Source organism: Calidris pugnax, unplaced genomic scaffold (assembly GCF_001431845.1).
Source record: "Calidris pugnax isolate Ruff unplaced genomic scaffold, ASM143184v1 scaffold7, whole genome shotgun sequence".
Classification (NCBI taxonomy): Eukaryota; Metazoa; Chordata; class Aves; order Charadriiformes; family Scolopacidae; genus Calidris; species Calidris pugnax.
In genome coordinates, this window is record NW_015090762.1 from 663662 (window position 1) to 675002 (window position 11341).

At 60.3% G+C, this 11341-nt stretch overlaps 3 protein-coding genes across 4 annotated transcripts in view; 1 reads left to right on the forward strand and 2 right to left on the reverse strand.

Moving 5' to 3' along the window:
* Window positions 1–414, forward strand: part of MTFP1 (mitochondrial fission process 1) — a 2579-nt gene extending 2165 nt beyond the window's left edge. Inside the window, 1 exon segment of the mRNA XM_014938346.1 lies at window positions 201–414. Within this exon segment, the coding sequence (XP_014793832.1) occupies window positions 201–276 (76 nt within the window). The 3' untranslated portion in view covers window positions 277–414.
* Window positions 415–766: 352 nt separating this feature from the next.
* Window positions 767–2387, reverse strand: LOC106884822. The gene is made up of 6 exons (XM_014936539.1): window positions 2140–2387; window positions 1878–1969; window positions 1450–1544; window positions 1282–1362; window positions 948–1177; window positions 767–841 (listed from the first exon to the last, which is right to left on the reverse strand). Exons 1-6 carry the CDS (start codon window positions 2308–2310, stop codon window positions 767–769), a joined length of 744 nt encoding a protein of 247 aa, XP_014792025.1. The 5' UTR covers window positions 2311–2387.
* Window positions 2388–5803: 3416 nt separating this feature from the next.
* Window positions 5804–11341, reverse strand: part of GAL3ST1 (galactose-3-O-sulfotransferase 1) — a 7684-nt gene continuing 2146 nt past the window's right edge. For both annotated transcript variants that reach the window (XM_014937349.1, XM_014937269.1), the window contains exons 2-3: window positions 9526–9659; window positions 5804–8066 (exon numbers count right to left, since the gene is read on the reverse strand). In XM_014937349.1, the coding sequence (XP_014792835.1) occupies window positions 6917–8066; window positions 9526–9650 (1275 nt within the window). In that variant the 5' untranslated portion in view covers window positions 9651–9659 and the 3' untranslated portion in view covers window positions 5804–6916. The remainder of the gene's footprint in view (window positions 8067–9525; window positions 9660–11341) is intronic.

The window sequence follows — 11341 nt, forward strand, 5'->3', positions numbered from 1 at the left end:
GGCAGTTCCCACCCCAAAGGGCCTTTGCTGGGTCCAGCCGGGACACGGCCCCACGGGGACGGGGATTAGTGGGAGCTGAGCCGGGGATTAGCAGGGTGAGGCTGGGGCCCTGGTGACATGAGGGACAGGGTCCTGGGGGGGAACTGGGGACACCTCCATCCAGCCCCCCTCCTTGTCATATCCCCCCGGTCCCACCACAGGAGCGTGGATTTCCTGATGGACTCCAGCCTCCGCAAGCTCTATGGGGCACCGGGAGAGCCCCCGGCCCCTCACTGACCTCCCCACCCTGGGGACACCGAGACACTGCTGCTGTTGGGGTGCTGTGACCCATCGACTGTGAACCCTCGCTCCGGTGACACCCCGGAGCGGCCACCCTGCCCCATGGCTGGTCCTAATAAAGCATTTCAAGCCCGACCCAGTGTTGGGTGGTGCTTGGGTATCGTGACCGCCCCAGAGCTGGTGGGGACCCATTGCCATGTCCCCTCCATGGGTCCAGCTACATCCCAGCCCCTGAGGGATCTCCACCCCGGGATGGGGGAGGTTCCCTGCAGACTCAAAGCCTCCCTGGTCACCCCACCAGCTCCTAGCTGGAGCCCACCCATCCCTCTGCAGTCACTACCAGCCTCATGGACCATCCTGGGGACTGGCTCCAAAGGGCTGCCACCATGTCCAAGATCTTCAATGGTGCCCCCAGGGACCCAAATTCCCCCCTGCCATGGGCCACCACCATGGGCTGCAGATGTGCCACCATGCCTGGAAGCCAGACCTAGTAGTACCACCAGGAGACGTGGCTTCCAGGGGTGGTGGCATGTCCCCAGCCCGTGGTGGCATCTACATGGTACTGCCAGGAGAAGCTTTAGAGAAAAGCAAAGCACCTTTTATTGGGGAGGAAGGAGGTCACCAGCTCACACCGAGCTCTGTGCCAGGTTGTGGTGGTCTGGACCCACCTCACCTCCTTTCTTCATCTCCCTGGGGGCCAAAGCCTTCACCACGCTCCGCAGCTCGGCGTGGAAGGGACACTGCCGCCTCAGCCGCCGCTGTCTCCGCCGGCGCCCGCCCAGGCGCCACGCAGCCAAGGCCAGCCCCAGCAGACCCCCCACCAGGGTGGCTGCCACCAGGGCGCTGCCCACCAGGGCCAGCCCGGCCAACAGGAACCTCTTCACTGTGCGGCACGGCTCTGGGGACGGCAGAGAAAGACAAAATAAGGGGTTCAGAGGTCGCTTCGACACCTGGGATGGTGGCTTTGGGGCCATGGGGTGACATTTGGGGTTGTCCGCTCACCTTCGTACCATGGCACCTTCTCCTTCTGCACCAGCAATGGTCCAACTGTCTCCCAGTGGGGTGTCCCCTCTCCTGGGAACCCTGCAGAAGGACACAGCCCATAAAGCCTGTCCCAGACCCAGTAGCCCCCCAAGATCACATGGGGCCATCCCATCCCATCCCTGGTACCTGGCAGCTCTCCGGGGAGGGTGTCACCGGGGGGACAGCCGGTGTCACAGCAGTGGCACAGGGCGCTCTGCGAAGGGTCCTCTGCATTGTGCCAGCTGCGAGGAGAGGACAGAGCTTGGGGATCCAGGGGTTCCCCCTCAAGACCCATATGGTGCCATGCCAGCAGGTCCCTCCAGCTCTGCAGGTCTTGGCCACCCCAAAGGGGTCTTTTATCTCCCATCAGCACCTCCCCAGTGCACCTGCACCCAGAGGGGCCCACCAGAGCTGGGATGTGCAGTGATGCTACCCTGCTATCAGGGGTAGAGGTGGCATCTAGACCACAGTGGGGTGGCTTGGTCCCCCTGCCCGGTGGCTTCTGCTCCCAAAGCAGCCATGGGTGGTTGGGTCCTGGGCCACCATGAGGGAGCCTGTGCCAGGGCTGAGCGTACCTGTCTGTGGCTTGGCTGTAGAAGCAGGACCTGGTGCCATGTCCCCGGGTGCCCACGGGGCCCCACGCTGTCAGCAGGCAGTGCACGTAGACCTGTCAAGCCATCAGCCCCAGGCAGGGCACGTCACCACCTTCCTCGAGGACCCTGCTCTCCTCACACCCAACCCCATGGGGCTGAGACCACCCCAACAGGGAGCAGGATGCCCCAGGTCATCCCCAGTAGGGCCTCCGTCCCACCACCAAAGACATCACCCCAACCTCACCTCTTCCTCCTCCATCTCATCCTCCAGGACGGGAGCTGGGATGGTAAGCTGGAGAGTAGACACCCCTCTCCGGTGTTGGACAGACATGGTCACCAGCTTCTGCCCGTGCAGGCACCTGAGCCAGGAGAGCACCACAGGGACATTCCCAGGCTGTCCCCAGGCCCTGGACATCCCTCCCCATCAGAATGCCTTGCAGGACCTTGGGGTACCTGGAGAGGTAGTTCCCACCTCCCACCCAATAGGCACTGACCCCCGGCTGTTCACCACCATGAAGATCCTCCTGGAGTGCCCCAGCTGCTCTGAGCTAGTCCCGTAGCACTGGTCCACAGAGATCTTCAGGGAGATGCCAGGACTGAAGTCAACCCTGGCCTCCAGGTGGACAGCAGAGCCAGGTCTGAGCACCAGTGGCTTCGTCATGGCACTGGGGTCCCCTAAAGGAGAAAGGAGGGTGGGCTCAGCATGACATCCTCAAGCCTGTCCCACCGCAGATGGATACATCAGACACGTGCCAGACCATCGCCCATAGGTGTCTTCGCCTGCACTCCTGTGAGACAGGTACCTGCCTGCAGCTCCCCAGCTTCAGAGCCCACCCCCTGTCCCTGGCAGCCAAGAGCTGTCCCGGCTCTGTCACCCCAGTCTGGCTTCCCTGCCTGCTCTCCGGAGCTACAGCACCTTCCTGGCCCTCCCTGTGGAGCTGAGAAGGACCACCATCACTCATCAGAATGACAAGGGGCAGCTGGCCTCCAAAAAGCTGATCACGGAGTCAAGCACAGGATGGGGAACATCTCAAAGCCCTACACCCTCCACAAGACTGGGATGGATGGTCCTGCAGGGATGGCCACCTTCTCTGGAGGGCCCTAGCACTGAGGCCACTCATGAGAAAGCCCTGGGTGCTGACAGTCAAGCCCCGGGCTCTCAGTTGGACCCATCCTGTGGTGTCATCCCCCAAAGTTGGCACCCAACACAAGACCCAGAGTACTCACTGTTCAGGAGCCTCAAGGTGAACTTCATGCTGGGCTCCTCAGGGTGTGGGTGAGCACGAGCCCCACCAGGCATGGTGGCAGAAGGAAGCACTGGGCCTGCAGACCTTGTCCCCACAACCAAGGACATCACTGAAGCCACCACTGTGTGATCAGAGGACGTTGAAGTATCTGGAGCTGTGGTGGTCCCTGCAGCAAGGGAAGGGTTTAGCCAGTGGGTCTGAGCATGCAGCAGCTGGAGGAGCATGTCTCAGGCATGGTGGGGACATCCAGGTCCTCAGCTCTCCCAGGGACTCATGGGGGGCAGGTGGCAGCAGCACAAAGGAGAACAGAGCACCCAGCTCAGCTGGGTTAAGACACATTGGGGTGCTCCTTCATCCCCAGCTCCCCCAGCCTGGGCCTCCCCCAGTCTTGGTGGCCAGGCCCTAGCACAGGAGTACTGCAGTCAACTGTGGTGGTGGGTGCTGGAGAAGGTGGTGCTCCACAACCCTCCCAAAGTGCCAGGTGAAGTGTTCCCCAGCCACCTCAGCACCCAGCATGCCTGGGAGCAGATGGGCTGCACCAAGAGCATTTCCCAGTACCGTGACCCTGGCTGAGGCTGGGGACAGACCAGGAGCTGCTCATGGGATGGGACACCGTTGCCAGCAGCTCTAGTCACCACCCACAAACCAGGTCCCTGTTGGGACCTGGGGGCACAGGTCTCTCCTAGCAAGCCCCCTTGCTCCAGCCCCACATCCCCAGAGCACAGGGCCATTTTAGGGGACTCCTCTCCACCAAGAGGATCTGCACCAGCAGATCCAGGAGGGCACCAAGAACCAGCACCAGGCTAAACCAAGAGGCACCCACCACCCTCCTGCACCCAGACATGGATGCCACCACCCACCTCCCCCAGTAGAGCCAGTGGGCAGGACTGAGGGGAGCAGCCAGAGGGTCCCAGCTCCACTCACCTGCCACCCCCAGCGCAGCTCCACACACCAGCACCCACCAGCACAGCCCCATCCCCAGTGAGGAGCAGCAGCAGCAGCTCCAGCCCCACCACCTGGGTGCCTTTAAAGGACCAGGGCTGGGTGTCAACAGGCCCCAGCTGGTGCTGCTGGGTTTGGGGGATTTGCTTGATTTTCTGCAGCCAACCAGCAGTCCCAGCGTGGGGCTGGTCCCACACACCATCCCCGCCCCACCACAAGGATCTGCACTCGTTGCTCAGTCCCCTTTCCACCACAGAGTCTCAGTCCTACCGCTTGGGTCCCGTAGGTGGCCCTGGTCTGAGCAAGGTCCATGTCCCACTGCACGGTCCCACATCCACCATGCACAGTGATGGTCCCACCATGTCATTTTGGTCCTGCATCTGCCCCTGGTCCAACCGGTTTGCCCTGGTCCCAGTTTCTCCACATGGTCTGGACCCACCACTCAGTCTTGGTCCCAGGGACGTTCCTAGTTCCACCTCATAGTGTAGTCCCATCTCATGGTCCTAGGCTTTCACAGTTTTGATCCCACCACTCAGTCATGGTCCCATACATGGTCTTGGTCTCCAATGCACTATCATTGTCCCATTATGGTCCTACTTGCAGCCCCGGTCCCACCACACATTCCTGGACCCATAGTCCCAGCTTGGTCCCGTTTATTGAGAACAAAAGCCCATAAGAGGAGGCTGCCATGTGCTGGGACAAGGGACACCAGCAGGAGGACTTTCCTTCCACCCTTTGGATCTAAGCAAGTGCAGAGCTGCTGCTCCCCACCCCAGGGCTTGCTGTCAGCCGCTCTCCAGGAAGGTGGTCCTGGGGACACAGGTAGACTGGTCAGGGGCAGCAGTTTGGCCACAGCCAGGACAGAGACCTGGTGAAGTGCATGTGTCCGTGAGTCCTGTCCATCTCAGGTGGCCCATAAACCCTATCACAGCCTTCTCTGCATGGGCTGACCTGGTGGCATGGGCACAGAGGGAGATGAGACATGTCCCCATGGGGACGTCATGCCAGATGGGCTGTGCAGCCAGCCTCTTGCCTCGCAAGGTGCTTTTCCATGACCCCATCTGCAGAAGGAACCAGTGGCTGAGGGGGAATTTGGCCCCTGGTCCCAACAGGAGACCTCAGCATGTCATGGGAGACACCTGCGGACCTCAGGGAGGTGCCCCAGGCTCTGTGTCCCCAGTGCCCATCCCAGTGTCCATGGGCAGCATCATGCATAGTTGAGTTGGTGGCCCCAGTGGGCGCCCACACCAATACCGCCAGCAATAGTGCTTCGGTTGGAGAAGCACCAGTGCAAGTCCTGGGGCGACCCTTGAAAATGGGCTGCACCCACCAGCAACAGAGCCGGGACCTGGTGGCATGAGTGAGTTGTGTCACCCGTGAGGGCTGTCCCAGGGGTCTGGTGTCCCTGAGGAACCATGGTGGCACCACTTCCTGGTGGCATCTGCACACTGTGGAAGCCCCATGCCAGCACAGGCAGCTCTGCAGGGACAGCAGGGACAGATCCAGGCCCCCACTCACACTGGGGGTCTTGTTCCTCAGCACTGCCCAGGGGACATGGGGGTCCCCACCTCCAGGACTGACAGGGGGAGCAGAGCCGGGACCCCCAGGGGCTGTGGGGTCATCCCCGTGGGCAGAGCAGGATCCATCCCTCGGGAGGAGCAGGGACTGGGGTCCCCGTCCCCCACCCCCTGGAGAAGAAGGAGACAGGTGGAGACCAGCTGGATAATTCTTATATTAAAAACTGCCAAATATACAGTTATTTTACAAAAGTAGAATTGCTTTTTTTATTTCTGGGCTTTACAAAGGGAGCAGAAGGCGGGCGGGGGGGCCGGCGGGGGTCCCTCTGCCGCGGGGGCAGCTCAGCTGCGGGTGCCACCGCTCTGCCCGGCCAGGGCCGCTCTCGGCAGGACGCGGCGTTGCCGATGTCATCCAGCCCGGCTGGGACGCCTGAGGGCTGTCTGCCCCACGGCCAGGGGGACACACACACACACCTCGTCCTTGGCATTCCCCCTGTGCCCGAGGGATGGCATCACTGGGACGGCGGCCACCGGACCCTGCTCTCCTCCTCCCCACACCAGTTCTCACCAGACCCCATGGACCTCCCGGGATGTCCCCTGCAGGGACCAGGGCCCTCTAACTGGGACGATGTGGGGCTGGGAGAGGACCTGCTGCATGGCCACCCTTCACCCATGGGGGCCATGAGCCTGCTGATGAAGGCGGGGGCTTTTGGGGTGGGTTTTCCATTCTCCGGGTGGCTCCGGGTGGCAGCCCGCCAGGGACCGATGGCTGTGGGTGGGCTGAGAATGTGCTGTGCTCATCACACCCATGGGCTGGAACCCGCTGGAGTGGTGCAGCAGGCCCTGACCTGCAGCCCCAAAACCAGGGCTCAAGGGAAATGGGGTGATTAGAAGAGCTCCTTGAGGTTGGGGTTCCCTGCCACCACCAGCAGGGCACATCCCTGCCCGCACCGCCACCTGGTGATGGATGTCCTGCTCCCGCTGTGACGAGGCCACGTCCTTCACCAACACCTCCTCCTGCCTTTCCGTGGGGAAGGGAGAAGTGGATCCTGCTGGAAAAAACCCACCCCCAAACCGCCAGTCCTGGACCCCTCAGAGGCAGGGAGGCTCCGCTCCTCCTGCTGGTGGGTGACATTGGTGTCCCCTCCAGGCCCAGGTGGAGGCTCGGCAGGACAGTGACAGAAAGTCCTCCCAGCGTTCCCGGGTGCCAGAGCCTCTGGCCAGTTCTGCTCACGTCCAACCAAAAGACACCATGAAGTAAGAAAAAGGAAAGCACCTGGTTCTTCCCTGGGGGGAACGGGGTGCCCACTGTCCCCTACCACTTCAGGAAGTCCCGTACATGGCTCCACAGCTTGGTGATCCAGAGGTTGACCCCCAGGTCAGTCAGGTACTGGATTTCTGGCGTCAGCATCTTGCGGCACAGCTTCTGGTGCTTCTTGTTGATCTTCTTCTTCAAGTTGTAGCCCAGGATGGACTTCTCCCCCAGCGGCTGCCAGGGTTGCATGGAGGATTCTTGGATGGCGCTGGCATCCACAGCGTGTCCCCCGTCGATGCAGATGCTCTTCATCTTCTCGTTCTCCCGCCGCAGCTCAGCCACATCCTTGGCCATCCGCTCCCTCCCGTAGGCCTCCACTTTACGCCAGAAGGTGGCATTAAAATAGCGGTAGAGCTTGGCGTCGATGAGATTCCAGGACGTGGCTTTCTCATAGAGCTCAGGTGTCAGCCGGGAGACGGTGGAGCCCTTCCGCGCGTTGAGCTTGAAGTAGAGGATGTCCTCCAGCTGCCAGCACAGCAGGTCCTTCAGCAGCACCAGGGACTCATCGAAGTACTCGAGCAACATGACGAGGTGGAACCGGCGGTCTATCTCCTGGATGTGCTCCTCCACCAGCGGGCTGTTGGCGTTCATGTTGTTGTCGTAGCCCAAGTCAAAGAAGAGGAGGTTTTGGAGGTAGTGAGCGTTGAACCCGTTGGGGTCATAGTAGTGCCAGGGGTCCCGGAGGAACTCTGCCAGCTTGTCCTCCCCCGTCAGCTTCCACGTGAGGGGGATGACGCGCCCAAAGTAGTGGAAGGAGGACTCGAAGAGGTAGGCAGGGTCCCGCAGCACCGTCACGAAGGTGGCATCTGCCGGCAGGAGCTTGCGCACCTCCTCGTAGTGGAAGCGCATGTGGTTGCAGATGATGTTGAAGCAGGCGCCCGGCCGGTAGTGCTGCACCTGGCTGCGCTCGAAGTAGGAGGGGTAGTAGAAGTCGTTGCGGCCGTTGGGGAAGGCGAATTTCAAGCGGTGCTTCTCCCCAAAACGGAAGAGGATGTTGAGGATGGTGCTGCTGGCTGTCTTGTGCGTCTTCATGAACATGATGTTCAGCTTGGGCAGGCAGCTCCCTCCCGAAGGGCTGCCCGTGCCGTTGGCCGCTGCCAGCGCCTTGCCGGGGGCTGGGTAGGAGGAGCAGGAGGAGGGGACAGGGATCCTGGTGGGGGGAAGATACAGGAGGTCATGGTGAGGGCAGCTCAGCCAACACGGCCCAGACACCATGAAGGTTCACCCATTTTCTTTCCTGGAGGAGCTGAACCTGGGGACAGGTTTTAGACCTGGGGACCGTTTCTGGACCTGGGGACAGGTTTTGGACCTGGGGACAGGTTTTAGACCTGGGGACCGTTTCTGGACCTGGGGACAGGTTTTGGACCTGGGAACAGGTTCTGGACCTGGGGACAGGTGCTCACACCCCCCAGGTTCCTTGTCAGACACAAGCCCTGTTTTGGGCAGAGCCCTCTTCACCATCAGCCACATGCCCAGTAGGACCAGGGCACCCATCTGGCAAGAGCCTCTTGGCAGGACAGAGCTCACCACCACCACCCTGACATCAGGTGCACCTCCAAGCTACCAAACCAAGCTCATTCACCCCTCGGACAACCACTGCCACGGAGGATGCACTGCTACAGGGGTCCTCATGGTGGCCAGTCTCCACCAGCATCGGCACAACCTGGGCAGGGGGTCCCCCATCCCTCCCCTCAGGCACGGCCATGGTGGTTCTGGTGCAGGTGATATTGAGATGAGCTCTCTATGGCCATAACTCCACAAACAGGAGCTGATAACGTTCTTTTGAGGTCTGGAAGCTCTTAAGCCCTTGTAGGAGTTGTGAAGGATCCAGCATCCAAGTAGAGGGACATAACTCTAGAGCACGGCCCCCAGACGAGCTCACAGGCCCTTGGGAAGCAGCGAGAACAACTTGTATGTTATCTGAGATGCCCAGAGCAGGGAACAGAGGCCCCAGTGTCAAGTGACTTTGGACACCATTAATGAAGTTGCAAAGATGATCCTTGACAATGCTCCCCTCTGGCAGTGCGGGGCAGCGCGGTTCAACACGTAGCTTATGGAACTTCCACAGGTGGGATCTCTTAGGTAAGCCGAGACATAAATTTAATGCCAGGAGGCATTACTGAGCACTTGCTGCAACAGGTGGCAGAGAGCTTTGAACCTACCCGTGCCCATCTCCGTGGGTAAGAGTTTACGTGTGATAGCGCTCTGATTACTTGTGAAGGACAAGGCCTTGATAAAGAGTGCCTGAATAACTGCCCACTGCTCCTGGCTGCCGGGGAACCTCTCCCATGGCGCTTTTCCTTCTCCCAGGAAACATGAACCTGCACCTCCTCATCCCCTCCATCAGCCAGGAGCTGAGTGCCAGCTGCCGTTGTGCAGCAGGCCCCACAGGCTGAATGTCCCCAACTGCCTGGGGAGATGGGGTTCACCTTCCCTCCCACCCATGGGACAGGTGCAGTCTCCAACAGGAGGCTGTAGGAAGGGCACATCTCGATGTGAAGCCACCAGAGCCTGGAAAGCACCGGGACCATCTCTGTTTGGGGGTGCCAGATGTGAAACAGGGTGGCCGGGCTGCCAAGGGGACACACACGTGGGGACCCCACACTCACTCTGTCATGCTGACTTGCAGCGGAGGGATGGCATAGGAGTAGAGCAGCAGCATGAAGCTGGTCAGGAGGGTCCCCAGGACGAGCCCCTTGCACATGGACCTCCAGTGCTTCCCATGGTGCAGCATCCTGGTCACCTGCAGCCAGCAGAGAAGAGAGCCGTTAGCAGTGGGGGACAGGGAAGCGGGGACCAGGGGGTTCTGTGTGACTCAAATGAGGAGCAAAGAAGGCATTAGGACACCTCATGGGCATGGAAAGTCCATGAAGTCCATGGAAAGTCCCAAGAAAGGAAGCATCTCACCGGGCTTTTCAGCACTGGCACAGCCAGGAGAGAGGTGAGCCAGCGCCAGGCGTATCCCGGGCACAACGGATGTGTGCCCAAAGAGCAGCGTCGCTGCCTGCCCCGCGCACCATTGGATCATGTTGAGAAAACCTGGACCGACTCCCTGGCCCAGCGCAAGGGCAGCCGGGGAGGCCGTGGGGCTGGGAATGGTTGGTGAGAAAGGAGTTGCGCCGTGGGGCAGCCCGGCTGCAGAGTGGGCAACCTCTGCCAGGCAGCACCGAAAAATCACCGACACCGGCAGGCGCTTCCCAAGGGCACTGGAATCCCTTTTCACAGAATCACAGATTCACAGAATCTTCTAGGTTGGAAGGGACCTTAAAGATCATCTTGTCCAACCGTCAGCCTAACTGACAAAAATAGACACCCACACAACAAACAAGGAGCATCATCACTAAACCAGACCTCCCAGCACTACATCAACCCGTCTTTTGAACACCTCCAGGGATGGGGCCTCAACCCCCTCCCTGGGCAGCCCATTCCAATGCCTGAGAACCCTTTCAGTGAAAAAATTGTTCCTAATATCCAGCCTGAACCTCCCCTGGCGCAACTTGAGGCCATTTCCTCTCGTCCTGTCGCCTGTGACTTGAGAAAAGAGACCGACCCCCACCTCTCTACACCCTCCTTTCAGGAGATTTCCCAAGAAAATCTCCGTGCTCCCGAATGAGGGGCTGGGGAAGCTCGGGATGTGCTGGGTATGGTGCCATCCGCCCAGCGTGGCTGTGCCCGCGACTCCCAGCCCCTCCCCAAGCTGGGGAGCTTGGTCCCCTCTGGACACCCTTGGGTGGGGGCTGGGGGACACAGAGCTGCTGGGGAAGGGGGTCTGGGGCGGGATGACGCCCCCACATATGTACCAATGCACATTCATACACATAGGTGCATGTATGCACAGGGGCATGCACACAGCCAGAGGGTACGTGCACACACAGGCACACAAACATCCACGCACACACGGATGTGCATGTATACATCAGGACACACACCTCACACACGCCCCTGCACACACACATGCACCGTGACACAGACATACACCTCTGCATGTTCACGCGTGTGAATGCACACACGGGCACACACTCCTGTGCATGTTCATGTGTCCACGTCCATGCATGGACACACACACTCACACATGTGTATGCACTCATGCATTGCCCTTGCCAAGGACACAGACACACACATGCATGCACACATGCGGAGGAACATGTACATACATAGGGACACAAACACCTGCCTGCCCCCACACACATCTCGGCACACTCGTGCACACGGAGACACATATATGTACACACATATACACACACCTACACCTCATGCATGCCCACGTACGCTCAAGGACACAGACACGCATGTATGTCTATAAGTGCTCATGCATCCACACACAGGCACATGCATGCACATGCATGCACTGACACATGCACACACATGCACACACGCACACAGACCCTGCAGCAGCCCCCCCCCGCCCAGTGTCGCCCTCCCCCC